Source organism: Aptenodytes patagonicus, chromosome 5 (assembly GCF_965638725.1).
Source record: "Aptenodytes patagonicus chromosome 5, bAptPat1.pri.cur, whole genome shotgun sequence".
NCBI classification, from domain to species: domain Eukaryota; kingdom Metazoa; phylum Chordata; class Aves; order Sphenisciformes; family Spheniscidae; genus Aptenodytes; species Aptenodytes patagonicus.
The window spans coordinates 51884488-51899558 of NC_134953.1; the positions used below are offsets into that span (position 1 = coordinate 51884488).

At 39.3% G+C, this 15071-nt stretch overlaps 1 protein-coding gene across 1 annotated transcript in view; it reads right to left on the bottom strand.

Moving 5' to 3' along the window:
- KIFAP3 (kinesin associated protein 3) overlaps positions 1 to 15071 on the bottom strand; it is a 73652-nt gene that overhangs the window by 47836 nt on the left and 10745 nt on the right. The window contains exons 8-10 of the mRNA XM_076339744.1: positions 14707 to 14805; positions 13817 to 13995; positions 11301 to 11463 (exon numbers count right to left, since the gene is read on the bottom strand). Of these exons, the coding sequence (XP_076195859.1) occupies positions 11301 to 11463; positions 13817 to 13995; positions 14707 to 14805 (441 nt within the window). The remainder of the gene's footprint in view (positions 1 to 11300; positions 11464 to 13816; positions 13996 to 14706; positions 14806 to 15071) is intronic.

Below are 15071 nucleotides of genomic sequence, written 5' to 3' on the forward strand. Positions count from 1 at the left end.
AGCCTTTGAACATTAATAAGAAGCCATGTGCCAGTTCTGTGGACCAACGCCTGAATTCCATGTCTAGTTCTTACTAAGGTTAAAGATCTAAATGGTTCTAGTAGCAGAAGCTAAAGAAAAAAAATACAATTTCTTGATCACGAGATCAGGTCCTACATTTTGGTTGAGTTTGTGAGCTTAAAATGAAAAAATCCTCCATCAGCTCCACGATAACAAAAGAGAAACTCTAAAGCTGTAAAACTGAAATGCCAATTTGAGTTGCAGTAGCAGCATTCAGCTTTCAAATGCTAAAGTAAAAATGAGAATATAAATGATGGACTAAATTATTCAAATGTAACACTATCAGTAATTCAAGTAGCCATCATTTCTAATGGAATCATCAATGCCTCCACATTAGATATGAAATATACCCTATCCAACTCATGTGTAAAATATTAACTATACTATATCAAAACCAGAACACAAACGAAGGTAAATTCCTACTAAAATGGCAGAGTGAATCTTTATTTCAGTTCCAAACTCTGATACTCTGAAGTGAACTCTGCTGCAAAATTAGGCAAATAAGAAATCTAGATGGACAAGAATGTCACAAACTGAATATCAGATCTATACAGTCTCACACTGCTGTCAGAAAAAATTGAAATCAAGAGTTTATTCACATGTATCATAATTAGCAGTGATCTTAGGAAAAAAGTGATAGAAAGGTATCTCTGCTTACCTCTATCCCACATTATTCCCTGCAACCAGCTCTGAAACAGTTGGACTAAGTTACTCCATGTGTGGTTTAGACACATATTGGTTTGATTTGCATATGTAAATATAAATCATATTGGATATATCAGTTTATTTTATCAGAAGAACCTGAAAGAATTATCAAATCTGCTCATACTCAAGGAGACTAGGCATTGTAAATAATACATTATGATATTAATTACATACTAATAACCCCTCTTGTGCCACCTTTATGTTATTTGAAACTGGCTTCATACCATAAGCCTAACTTAAAACCCTGATTTCGCCATGGTTGTGCTTTTTTTTTTTTTTCTTCTTCCCAAAAAGAACTAAGTACATGCCACATCTGAAACATGGATACAATTTTTTCTTCTAGGAAACAAAGGAAGTGTAATGATGATTTCTAAGCCAAAGGACTAATAAATGACTAATTTAGGTTGAGTTATTTAATGTTACAGCTACAGACAAAAATGAAGCTGCACATCTGGAGCCTCAGGCTCAATTTCTTTGCCTGGAACTCTATGCAAGGCAGACTGAAAAATACACAGTAAACACCTCACTGCAGTATTGCTACTCATAAAAGACAACAAAGCATAGCCACCGGGCAGACAATATACTGCTAAATTTAGCTATGTCCTTTTTTGAGGCTTGATCTTCCTACAGAAAAAAAAAATTGTTATTTAGGATGTCCTACAACCAATCATACTTGAACTCATATGAATTCACACAGAAATTGGAATATTATTGGTTTTAATATCCCACGCTGCACAGACCAGAGAGAAATCAATTAGAAGTTCAGATTAGAGAGAAAACAGGAGACAATAGGATTATCCCTGAAGGAAGAAGATAAAGCTACTTCTCTTTTCTCCACAAAAGAAATACATTTTGGTATGACAGGTCAAGCTGTCATAGAATCATAAAATCATTTAGGTTGGAAAAGACCTCTAAGATCATCCAGTCCAACCATTAACCTGACCCTGCCAAGTCTACCACTAAACCATGTCCCTAAGCACCACATCTACTCGTCTTTTAAATACCTCCAGGGATGGTGACTCCACCACTTCCCTGGGCAGCCTGTTCCAATGCTTGACAACCCTTTTGGTGAAGAAATTTTTCCTAATATCCCATCTAAACCTCCCCTGGCACAACTTGAGGCCATTTCCTCTTGTCCTATGGCTTGTTACTTGGGAGAAGAGACCAACCCCCACCTCGCTACAACCTCTTTTCAGGTAGTTGTAGAGAGCAATAAGGTTTCCCCTGAGCCTCCTTTTCTGAGACTAAACAATCCCAGTTCCCTCAGCTGCTCCTCATAAGACTTGTGCTCCAGACCCTTCACCAGCTTCATTGCCCTTCTTTGGACATGCTCCAGCACCTCAATGTCTTTCTTGTAGTTAGGGGCCCAAAACTTAACAGCTATGATCAAGGAAGAAGCAAGAGATGGAATAATGGTAGTTAATTCTTTTTCTAAGAAACTGGAAATTAGAAGAGGTGGTTCTTAGTTTGAATCAAATTAAGAAAACATCCACTTCCAAAGTAGGTGGAAGAAATTCCACACAAAGCTGCTCCTTTAGAAGTCTCCACCAAGCTACATAAATTAAATGCTATACAAATAAATTAAAATTTATAGAAGGACATGCATCATTTTTGCCATATCTGCACGACATTTCATTAAACTACATCAACTGCTCCAATTACAATTACTAGAAAATATTCAGACTTCTCTGCTCTAAAACCACCCTTCCAATCTTCCTGTTTGGAATTCAGTGGGAATGAAAATAGGTGGAGGTTTCCCATGCTCCTGGTTCTGCAGGTGCACAGCTCCATAGCAGAGCAGCCTCAGTTCTGAATGGATGGTGCAGCTATATTTCAAAATGCTCCTGCTCAAAGGCAGAAAAAAAAATATGCAGGTTACTACCTTTCACTTTGAGAAAGGGGTGATTCACCACATTGAAATGGAAACTGCTATTACCCATGTTTCAAAGTCACTGAAGCACAAAGTTGAAGTTCACATCTACTAAGCCCAAAAAGTGGAGTTAAATATTGGCTGAGCTTTTGAGTCTTCCAGATAACAAGAATTAAGTTCCCTATTATTCGAGAGATACTGTTCCTGTGCAAGCGCCAGGATACTCTTATTGGCAAAGTCTTGGAAGAAAGGTAAACAATTCAGTTATAATCTTCTTATTGTGAAACATTACAGTTTTGTTATTTAAAAGGTCATTTGGTGATGATCTACAAGTTTCTCATAGATCTGATAGCTTTTCCAAAAAGAACAAAAAGATATTTGAGGCCCCAGCCTCACAAAAAGTTTTGCTTTACGCAATGAGACTACTCGAATATGTAAAATTATAACCCATCCTGCAAAGCATCTGTATGTCAGAGACCAAAGGAACAGAAATTGATTGTATAGAGATATACTAGCACTATACTCACTACAGTGCAATAAATTTTTATGTTAGCATATGTCTTCCCCTTCAGCTCAAAGAGTCTGAAGATAATACTATCAACTGACAAAGGACTTCTCGCCTTAGTGACTGCAGACAGGGGGAATCTGCAGTTGGTCTCCTGCACTGGAGCAGATCATCTGAGAAACTCTTAGATAAACAGCAGAAACTTGTGAGTTAAGATGTTTCCGCATTTCCAAAAGGGAAACCAGATTGTAACCTTCCCCCTTACTTCCGAACTTGTAAAAGCCTCAGGATCTGTGGGACTACTACATCTGTAAAATTGTTCCACATGACCCTTTGAGACTGTGCTGGTTTTGGCTGGGATAAAGCTAATTTTCTTCATAGTAGCTAGTATGGGGCTACGTTTTGGATTTGTGCTGGAAACAGTGTTGATAATACAGGGATGTTTTAGTTATTGCTGAGCAGCGCTTACACAGAGTCAAGGCCTTTTCTGCATCTCACCCCACCCCACCCGCGAGTAGGCTGGGGGTGCACAAGAAGCTGGGAGGGGGCACAGCCGGGACAGCTGACCCAAACTGACCAAAGGGATATTCCATACCATGTGACGTCATGCTCAGCATATAAAGCTGGAGGAAGAAGGATGAAGGCGGGGACGTTCAGAGTGATGGCGTTTGTCTTCCCAAGTAACTGTTGCGCATGACGGAGCCCTGCTTTCCTGGAGATGGCTGAACACCTGCCTGCCGATGGGAAGTAGTGAATGAATTCCTTGTTTTGCTTGCGTGCGCGGCTTTTGCTTTACCTATTAAACTGTCTTTATCTCAACCCATGAGTTTTCTCACTTTTACTCTTCTGATTCGCTCCCCCATCCCACCAGGGGGGCAGTGAGCGAGCGGCTGCATGGTGCTTGGTTGCCAGCTGGGGTTAAACCACGACAGAGACCATCCCTCTGCCTGCAGGCTTCACAAGGGCTCTGGAAAAGGTGCTCCTCTCTTTTCTACCTTGGTCCTCATACAGGCTTTATGAAGATTATATCAGAGATTAGGAAGACTAGCAGAAGGGCCCCACCCCTTCTTTAATGAGATTTTCCAAGAAACTAGAGCTGCTTGTTTCTGTTCTGTCACACTTTAGGCATTCAAGTTATGCCCTGTAAAGCTTTGGATGTCAACAGTTCATGTAGAAGACTAGGTTTACTTTTTACATTTAAGTATTAATTTGCTCTTGCAATACGCAAAGAAACAATTAAAAGAATTCAGTTAATTACGCAGTCACATATTATAAGCTCCACAGTAGAAATACTGGCTCAGGGGATCATTCCCATTCATCAGTTTAGTGAATTTCCAACAACTCAGCTTCCTCATCTTTAGACTGCTGCCATCTCTCCACTCCTGTCCTTGCTGCTGCCATAAGCATTTCTGTTTTCAGTCAACACTCAAAGTTAGTTTCTTGTATTATACCAAAGTTATCCTCTTCATTAAAAAAAGCTAGTAACACATCTACGTACACATGCGCGCTTGTGAGCAGCACACCACAGCAATGAGCTTTCACCCACCTGAACAGTCAAAGGCCCAGTGTTCAGATTAGTGAGGATCCACCTGCAATAGCTACAAAATGGGAAAACACTGTTTCCAACTCTGGACAGTGTTAAAGGAGTCAGAAAAATCTTAGACAATAGACTTCAAAAACTTGTAAGCTTATATGAAAATATGACGTTATGAACTTCAGTTATTCCCTCCTGACAATTCACTACAATTTACCAGTAGCACGAAGCAGGGATAAGGGGAAGGCTTTTACCTTAAAGTTAGTTGGGATTCTATTTCTGCTTCAAACACAGTATTAGCGATACCAACGTCTCTCTACTTTGAGTTCTGTATTTCTCAACATCAGAAGTCAATTTTTTCTTTAATAATACTGAAGTTTGCTGTCTAATCTATAGTTAAGGTATCTAAATAAATGCTGGGTTCTAAGACACATTGTACACCCAACAATCTCCTTAAGTCAGTTAGACGTGCTAGGTTTATTTGTACTTCTAATAAGGATTTAGAAGTTGAATGTTAAGAGTTTTTGTTTTGTGTTTCTTTTGGTGGGTTTTTTTTTGTTTGTTGTTGTGGGTTGGGTTTTTTTTAAGCCTTGGCCATACTCACCACAAATGATAAAAAAACCTACCATTAAAATAAATCCCTTAATAATTACTGCTTTCCAACAGACTGGTCCCTGTAGTTGAACTGTTACTTAATGTGCTTCAGCCAGCCTCTACTATAAAGGAATGGAGACACCCCAGGCAATATTCACACAAGTAGTATTGGAACCAGCTGCTGCAGAGCCACCTTAGGAAAAAAAGGTTTCTCAATTTAATTGGGAAAACAGGAGGAAGCATAAATTTTACTGCCATTAATAACTTCAAGCAATCCCGATATGACTTTACCTCACCCTGATGGCTGGACATGTGCTTTTTGTTAGGGTCTTTGCCACATCTGACCCCTATTGTTTGCTCACTTGATCAGGTAAGAAAATGTATGTTTCTTTATAGGATAAACGAGGCCTATTAAAGTCAGAAAAAACACCGCAGTAGCCTATAAGAAGCTCTATTTTTCAACAGATGTGTGAAGCTCCATAAGTAGTTCATTACAAAAAGGCCAAGTGAACTCATAAAGAGAACACATCTACTTTAAGCCTTCTTAAAAGAAACTTTCATAAAAGGAATAGAACATTAAAAACCCACAGCACTCCGTTAATTAGAGAGCAAAGTACTTCTTGGGTTTTTAAACAGCAGTCAACATATAATCCAGCTTGGCTACATACCATATCAAGACTTGATTGTTAGGAAACCCAACATACAACTGTTTGGCATTTCTTTGATTGCTCATTAAGCCTAACTTGTAAAGAACAGAAAAATATCAGAGGAATTTCAGCAGCTTCCAGAAAAGATTTTAGATAATAAAACTCGCAAAAATTCTATCAATGAACGCTCATCTACTTGGCCGAATACAAATCCACAAAGCCAGTTTTCTTTCAGTCACTGTAATCTGTACTGGAAAACATAACCCAAGATGTTCATCACCACCTAAAATCTTTTTGAGATTTAACACCTTGGCACTATGTAACACTTTCACAGCCACAACCCTTCTGCACTCCATGTCCCATTTGGGCCCAATCTGTAACTGGTAGTGTGTTGTGACCCACCCACTTTTCAGCTCACCAATACCTGTGTTCAATCAGATTTTTAAAAGTAGCTAGTAACTTCGAGCAACCAAGAAAAGACACTTTAGTCTGACTTCCAAGCATAATGGGTTTCATTCTTTAAGCATGGCTTGCACTGGGAAGTGAATGAAAAGAAAATGGCATTTCAGGACAATATGCATTCAGTACACCCAAGAACTGTCCAGCAGCTCAAAGGGATTTGAGCTAAATGCACACATCGTAGAAAAAAAATGTTTGCTCCCTGCATGCAGCCAGACCTACTCCTTTTACCCTTTAAGCAGCAACACAGTTCCCATTGTAACAGCTTCCACACCATTCCCTATCATTTATATCCTTTTGAAAGGAATAATTAACTCATGGGTGGACACAGAAACCCCAGTTACTGCCTGCCACACCTGCATACTGCCAGGAGCTCCTTCTGAACAGGGGTCCACCAAGAAGAGTTTGCAGCCTGCCATAACACACACAGCAGCACTTGGCTGGTTCTGCTGTACAAACTGCCTGCTGTTCTCACGGAGAATGGAAAATTATTTGTCTCACTTCACAAAGGCTCAGATGCAGAACAAAATAGCACCCTTATTAGAAGAATGTGAATCACAAGCTATGCATATCTTTAAGAGAGCAGTATGAAAATTTTTTTTATTTGCTTTAGCCCATTAACTGAGAAACAAAGTGGATTTGGTCCAAACAAGAAGTGAGGTTTTTTTATTCTTCCTTGTAGACAATGTTTTCTTCTGTTTGCTACCAGGGCATTTACTTTAGCAACCAATCACACATCCAGGGGAAGGATTACGAAAAAGGGTAACATTTCCCTCCTGTCCAACAGTGGAAGAGCATTCACAGGGATAAAGGAAGGATCTGAATCTGTTTTCTTAAAGTTCAGCTCTACGTTTCCCCCTTTCAGTGAGAATACTTTCCACAAACAAATACACTAACCACCAAACTCTACTGTATTTGGAGCAAGTCACTCCTCTACTCCACTTCACTTAAATTATGCCACGCAAAGCAAAATGAGAACACTGTAAGAGTGAAGCAAACCTCCACAGAATATTCTATAGTGTACTGCTTTGGTCTCTCCTTCTGAGGTGATGATTACAGGGCAATGAATCTGTGTTTTCCACATTTCAGGCAAACACCTAGGTTAAACCACTTGGTGAATTCACATGAATCTTCACCTTAATTCACTGAAGCAATACTTCACATATACTGGCACATAAAGCATTCACACAGAGAATGTATATAAAAAAAGACAGATCACAGTAAATATAATTTCTAAGTATTAAGGCAAAGCCACCAGTACAAAAAAGTTCACTGCAAGGCCCTAGTGACTCAACAATTACAAGGTTTTCTTAAAGAACTGAAGTCACACAAATCAACAAAATCTCTTTTCATACCTCTTCGAGCAGCTTGTATATAGAAAAACCTGAATACAGCAGGCTGTATCTCATAGGCCTCCACAGCTCTGCTCCAGCTTTTGATTCTCAAGTCTGAAGCCAAGTTTCCCTCAACTGCACCCAGTTCTTTGCGATTCAGAGCGTAACAAAGATCAGCTGTAGTTGATTAACTTGGGTGCCTGGAGGGAGCAAGAGGAGTCTTGTCATATACAATACTTCAGACTTGTGAAGAGAAGCCGCAAAAACTGGCACGTGGTATGGACTGGCAAAGCTACATGGGGAAGCAGGCATTGGCACTATTAAAAAGAAAAGGCTAATTAAAATGGAAACCAAGACTAAGCAGAATTTCTCATGTCCATGCTTTCAACAGCAGCCTCAACACTCTGGAGTGAGAAGGAAAGAAAGATGGTCCTTCTCCAATATACCCATACCATACTTAGTCCATTCCTTTGATAGCTCAGTTGAAGCCAGTCCATCCTCTCTGCTTCCAGCCTCCACCTACATTTAGTACCTTCCTGCTCCCAAGCCACTAAGTGTCCTTTGGGAAAGCTGCATGTCTTCCAGAACTGCAGACTGCAGCCACCTCAGTGCTCAGCCCTAAACCGCTGCCTGACAAATCTTGTCCTTTAATTCTTTGCAATCTCAACTCTCCCCTTAAACACCTACTACACTTAATTTATACTCATCTCAAACCCAGTGCTAAAGTCTCAAAGGCACAGCATGCACAAATGTTAAATTTCAGTAGGCTGAGTCAACAAACTTGACCTCTTGGCATTAGGAGCTGTATGGTAACTTGTCAACAGCTGTTGAGGTGTGTTAGCACTTTAAGGTGACCTGCAAATATAAGCCGAAGGGTACTGACTTGAATAATGTGTATTTAATACCCAAGTAACCTGTGTAAGAGGGACATCTGGCACATGATTATTTTATTATTAAGGTTGCAGGCTTCCCTGAGACAGGATACACAAAGTGATGTATTTGAGAATTATTTGAATCACCATATCAAGAAGAGTCTCACAAATCACAGAGCTGGCTTAAGTAACAAGTAAAGTAATAGACAATATTTCTACCTACACTTTCTAACCAGCACACTGCAAAATAAGTATCAAGCAATTCTACAGGGAGGAGCTAGGGCAAACAGCACATGCCTCCATGTGCAAAAAAAAAAAAAGGAAAAGAGAAAAAGGAAAAAGAAAAAAGAAAAAGGGTCAAACACGTCCAAGTCAAGGAAAGAACTACCACCCATGGCTAAACAGACAGTGAAGCTTCTGGACGTACTAGTAGAATTTGCTGTAGATTATCCTAACAGCCACTTCAGGAACAGACTGGAATTTTAGCAGCCAGTTCTTCTGAGCTAAACAGCCTTCCGCACAGGCCTACTTACAAGTCCAAGAGAATGGCATTTGAAAAGAAATTCTCCTCTCCACATTAGAATCAGACACTATGTCCTGGTTTCGGCTGGGATAGAGTTAATTTCCTTCCTAGTAGCTGGTACAGTGCTGTGTTTTGGATTTAGGATGAGAATAATGTTGATGACACACCGATGTTTTAGTTGTTGCTGAGCAGTGCTTGACACTAGGCAAGGACTTTTCAGCTTCCCATGCTCTACCGACTGAGAAGGCTGGAGGTGCACAAGGAGCTGGGAGGGGGCACAGCCAGGACAGCTGACCCAAACTGGCCAAAGGGACATTCCATACCATATGATGTCATGCTCAGTATATAAACTGGGGGAAAGCTGGCTGGGGGGGGGGCTGCTGCTCGGGGACTGGCTGGGCATTGGTCGGTGGGTGGTGAGCAATTGCATCGTGCATCACTTGCTTTGTGTATTCTTCTTATTATTACTATTAGTAGTAGTATTTTATTTTATTTCAATTATTAAACTGTTCTTATCTCAACCCATGAGTTTTCTCACTTTTACTCTCCAATTCTCTCCCCCATCCCACCGGGGGGGGAGGAGTGAGCGAGCGGCAGTTGCCAACTGAGGTTAAACCATGACACACTAGAAAGCAGATACTTAACTGATGAGTTTAGTCTGACTCTAATATTAAATGGGGAATTTCTGGGAGCAGGGACTTCTCAGTGATTTGTGTCATGCCATTGCTTGGGGTGACAAGTGCCCAGAAGCCCTAGCCTTTGACCACAGCGCTAGCTGCTGTACAAACAAAAGAAAGAGACAAGTTCCTGCTCCGAAAAGCTTACAATCCAAGCTGAACCAGACTACTTAGCAAGATCCTCTCTCAAATGAGAGAAAATACATTTCCTGACGAGCTTCCACTTCTCAGTTTACTTTACTGCCAAATAACATTGTCTTGAGGAAAAAAAGTATAAAGAAGAGGGATTCTAAATGCCATTTTTCTTCTTCATCCTAGCTCAGCCCAGAGGAGGATATCAAGTGCAAACATGGTTGTGGGGCAGAAAACAAAAAGATCTGAGGCATTTCAGGACATATGAAGTAGCTATTAATCACCAACAGGATTAAGGCTTCCAAAGCAGTGTAACTTTCCATGGTATTAACTTGTATACCAAACAGCAATAAGGCCACATTGAGGTTGAATGTAACATTGAGAAGGCAAACAATCCTAAGAGACTATACAAAGGTAGGGGAGAAAACTCATAGATTCACCATTGCATTCCACTTGTTCCATCACATTTGGATACACCAGCTGCACTGGATTTAGTGCATCCCAAACCCAACATGTCTCAGAAAGCTTTAACATGTCTTGCATCAGTGTTTCACACATTTAGGGCTCTACAATACAAGATTCTCAACTCCCACTTAAAAATGAGCACTCAGCAATTCTTATGGCCAAATCCTGCTAAACATTTAGTTTAGCGGGATTAGAGCGGCCTCTAGATAGTATCAGCCAAAGAACACAGAAGGAGCAATTAAAAACTCCTTCCTGAGAACTCCAGCATACAACAATGATCAAGTTGGATAGTCCTCTGCTTTTTCCAAACTCATTATTTTCTCCATGGCTTTCCCCTATGGACAACAAAGTTTCACTTGTATCTGAAGCACTCACATGATCTTAACACAAATTACGGACTGTCAAGCTGAAAGTCTAAAAATCAGTACCGCCTAGAGTTGAAGCTGACAAAGCTGGGAAATTTCTGATCTCTCTATCTGGACCATTAAGGTAACAAGAGACAGCAGGTGCATCAAGCTCCATTAAAAAAAAAAAAAAAAAAGGAGGTAGTTGGTATCCTCCATCAACCAAGCTCCATGAAGTTTCTGGCTATTTTTCCTATGTGCTCCCCCAAAATTACAAGCATCACCCATGTGTCAGCTCACATGGTTTTCAGGTAGCTAAAGTTATTTTTAAAGACCAGAAGACTCACTCAACAGTTTAAGAGAACCTAGGAATAAATCTACTGGGAACCACATTATTTTAAACTTCCATTTAAACCTGCATCTGAAAAGATGATTTGAGTGATAAAAAGTTGGGAGTAGTGAGTAAGTACTTTGGCAAAGAGAAAAGTGACATAGCAACTTTTACACACACTATATCATGATGCAAACAGCTTCACTGTCCCTGCTGAAATATCTATGTTAGAACAAAAGAAAACATACCTAGAAGCGCAGTGAGTTTTGGAAGCAGACCAACTTGTACCATTTTATTTCTCAGGCCTGTGTCAAAGGAGAGATTTAGTAAGAGTCGAAGAGTGATGTTCAGCAGGTCTTCATGTTCACAGGGTACCATTTTCACAAGTTTTTCAACAATATCCATTTCAACCTGTATATCGAGAAAAAGAAAAATCCATAATCCATCCAAACTTAGCTTTGTTGTCAATGTAAAAGCCCTTTCAGTGTGTTATGTATTCACATGTATGCAAATACATATCCAATTTGTACCCATAACAGTGACTGTCAATGCATTTTCATCTGAAGCAGTTTTGCTTATGTCTTTGTGGTTGAAGTCTTCTAGATTGGGTTACTGGGTAATGTTGATTAAAAAAGTTTTTGAACCGAACAGTTCAGATGTCTTGGAAATATTCCTCACAGTTGGAATACTGCAAGAATGTGGTCAAGACATCACTTGCAAGACTAGATTTGGGGGGGGGGAAACTCATTTAAACTTAAACACAAGCAACCCTGGAGCAACTGACATTACAGTCAAAGAGATACCCAACCAAGAAAGACAGAAAATTGGCATCCAAAAAGAATTTGAGACCTTTCATTATGAATTTCAAATGAACCCCTAGACAGAACTTCGCATGTGCTCTCAGAAGAGGCATGCCGTCCTGTACGTTAATTTAATAAAAGCATGAAAGTCATCTTGAAACATGTATCACTTTCAAATTAAAAAGTGGAATCCAGGAACTGAGAAGTGGTATCAGTTCCTGAGATCATGTTCACTTTACCAGCCAGAAAAGACATCTGAGCATTGACTGGCAAGACTTCAGAAAGTTTTTATCATCTTTTAAGCAACATTTCTCTGCTTTTATTTGACATAATCTTTTAAATGCATTCGTTCTTTGTTTCCCAGAATCTTCTCTGGCCAGAAGGAGGCACATAAAATTACTTCGTATTCTTCAAACTTCTGCATATATGTAACTAGTCTTCCAGTTATAAATACACACAGAATGAATACTAAGAAAAGAAACTACAGCTCTCCCCACATGGCATAGTGCAATAATCAAACAACTGACTGGATACCTTTGATCAAAAACAATCAGATAGCAAGAACTCCTACTTCACTGCTTTGAATTTAATATGGCACTTGAATACCAAAGGAGAGAATGTGCCATAAATATATGTGGATTATTCAGTTTTACTTAGAATCAGGCATTGCACAACTCATCTTGATTCATTTTGCTTTCGACATTTTTGTGTTATTGCCCGATACAAATATTAGAACACCTCCTTCACTGGTAGCTTTCCTTAACAATACTGTGGAGAAAAAATTATCATCTTTATTATCAGTAAGAAATGCTCAGACAGCTGACCTGAAGCATACACACAAACCTTTTTTTAAAAGTCTTTTGAAAACTGTTAAAACACTCTGCAATAAAATAAATTGAACAACTTTATTTCATTTGTCTTTCCACTAAATCAAATGGAATGCGGGAAGTGTGCCAGCAAATCAGTGGGCTGGACAGCTAATCCTTATTTTCCTAATAAAGTCCTCCAGGGCACTACACAAGTATAAACTAAATCAATGACCAATCACCTGATAAACAGTCCACATTCCCCCAAAAACACATGCTTGGTGTCTGACTTTTGTTAAGAAATAGGATACCCATACATAAATAAGGGAGATACCTCTTTGTCTGCAGTGTTCAGTCATTCGCATGCATATGCACAGTTCCAGTAACAAAGATGCAATTAATTTTCTACTGCATTTACACAGATCTTTTCTTGTCACAATCTAAGTGTAACATTAATCTCAGATTACCTCTTGGATATGGAAAATTTATCATTTTCTTTTAACAAACAGGCATAAAGGCACACAAGTGAAGGCATGTATCTACTAAAAGCCATTGGGAAATCAGTAAAGGAGATACGTGGCCAGAGTTTAAAGTCATGAAAAAAAAATGATACAATTTCAGAAGTTTGAGACTTCACCTAAAAAAAGCTTATGAAGAATAACACCGCCTCCAATTCTTGGGAGCTACTGGCAGCATGAAGGAACAGTTGTGAGGTGCCTTTGAAGCTGACCTAGGAAATAAGTAAACTAGTCTAGCAAACTGCAAAAGGATAACTACCTCTCTTTCCAAGACAATACATGGCAGAGACAATAGTATGTAGTCAAAAGAGCCTAGTTTGGGGGAAGGGTCATGGGCATCTCCAGAAGTGGGGGTATGACAAGACTTTGGGGTGCTGACTTCAAAATTTGGAATTTCATGTATCATATTTTGAGGTAGCTTCACTGCTTGAGATGACAGTCCTTCAAAAATTTTTGCAGTATGTTATGGCTGGATGTTGTACTTGTTTTCTTTTACTCATTTTACTAGTAACAAAAGAGGATAATCAGTGCCACGGATATTTAGGGTGGGGACAAAGATGTCTTCCTCTTCCCTCCAACCACACAAAGTTTTCAGAGTCCATACCTTTCCAATATTGCAGTAGCGTGCTATGAGCCTTACCATATCATTTTTGTTCTCCATAAAAATGCTGAGTTTCTTCAAGAAAGATACAACCAGGATAAGCAGCTCAAAATTATCACGGTCCAGTGCTTTCACTAACATATGGACAATGTTCTTGTTTCTCATCTTCAGCTCAATGCGAGTATCCTCAGCAAGATTTAGGAGCAGGTAAAGTGCAACTAACAAAGTCCAATACAAATCATACCAACAGATCAGAGATAACAGAACTAAACAAGTCTCTATATACACACTAAGTGCTTAAGACAAGACTTTCAGAAGCATTCCGCTCCCTTCCCAATGCATTTTGAAGGAAACTGACCATGAATGCTTTTTATTCCTGTTTAGAAAGCATGAAGATGATGAATTCTAACAGTGGCTTTGAAAAAAAAAATTATGATCACTAGAAGCTTTTTATATTTTTGTACTTTCAATTCCAATGGGAACCATTAAAAAGCCCTTCCCGGGAAAGCTTTGCCACTCAGATCATTTCAATCTAACATTAAGTGTAATTTAGTACAAAAACTGAGATAGAGTGAAAGCTCTTCCACTTGAGTCAGATACAGGCTGTTAGGCTAAGTTAAAAAACCCAAATCAAACGTACAAAACCAAAATACCCAACTCCTCCCAAACCAACTTTTCTTTGCTCATGATGTTAAGTGGATCACTTCTGCTATTCTTCCTCTAAGACTGACAGATCACTTTAAAAATTGTTAGCATACTGCCAAACAATCTGATGAAGTACTCATCTTCTCCCTATTCTTTGGCAATGCTCTTCCATATTCATCCACACATTCAGTATGTTTAAGACATCCTGGTTATAACAAGCATCCAATAGAACTCTCTAACCACACTCACCAACAAGGAAACCATTTGCTATTTGGATTTGGTACCTCTGAGTAGCTGTTCCTGCTTGACAACCAGCCCTTGATATTTCTTATAAGTTTTCTCATAGTCCTTTTTCAGGGTTTGATTTTCAGGATCTTCATCAAGTAAATTGCAGAAGTTAAGGAGTTCAGATAAAAGTTATACAGTCTAGATAACTATTGTCCTCAAAGGTGTCATTCAATCAGTAATAAAAAGAAAGAGAGCTATGGAATAACCAGTGTAAAGACCCTACCTCAGCAACAGCTTGTTCCACCTGTAATCTACTGCATGATTTTTTTCCTCTTCCTAGTCCTGGATTACATCCTAATAGTCAGCAAAAATGTTCCTAAGACATACTGCTGATAAAACATTTTTTTTCTTGTGTTGTTTT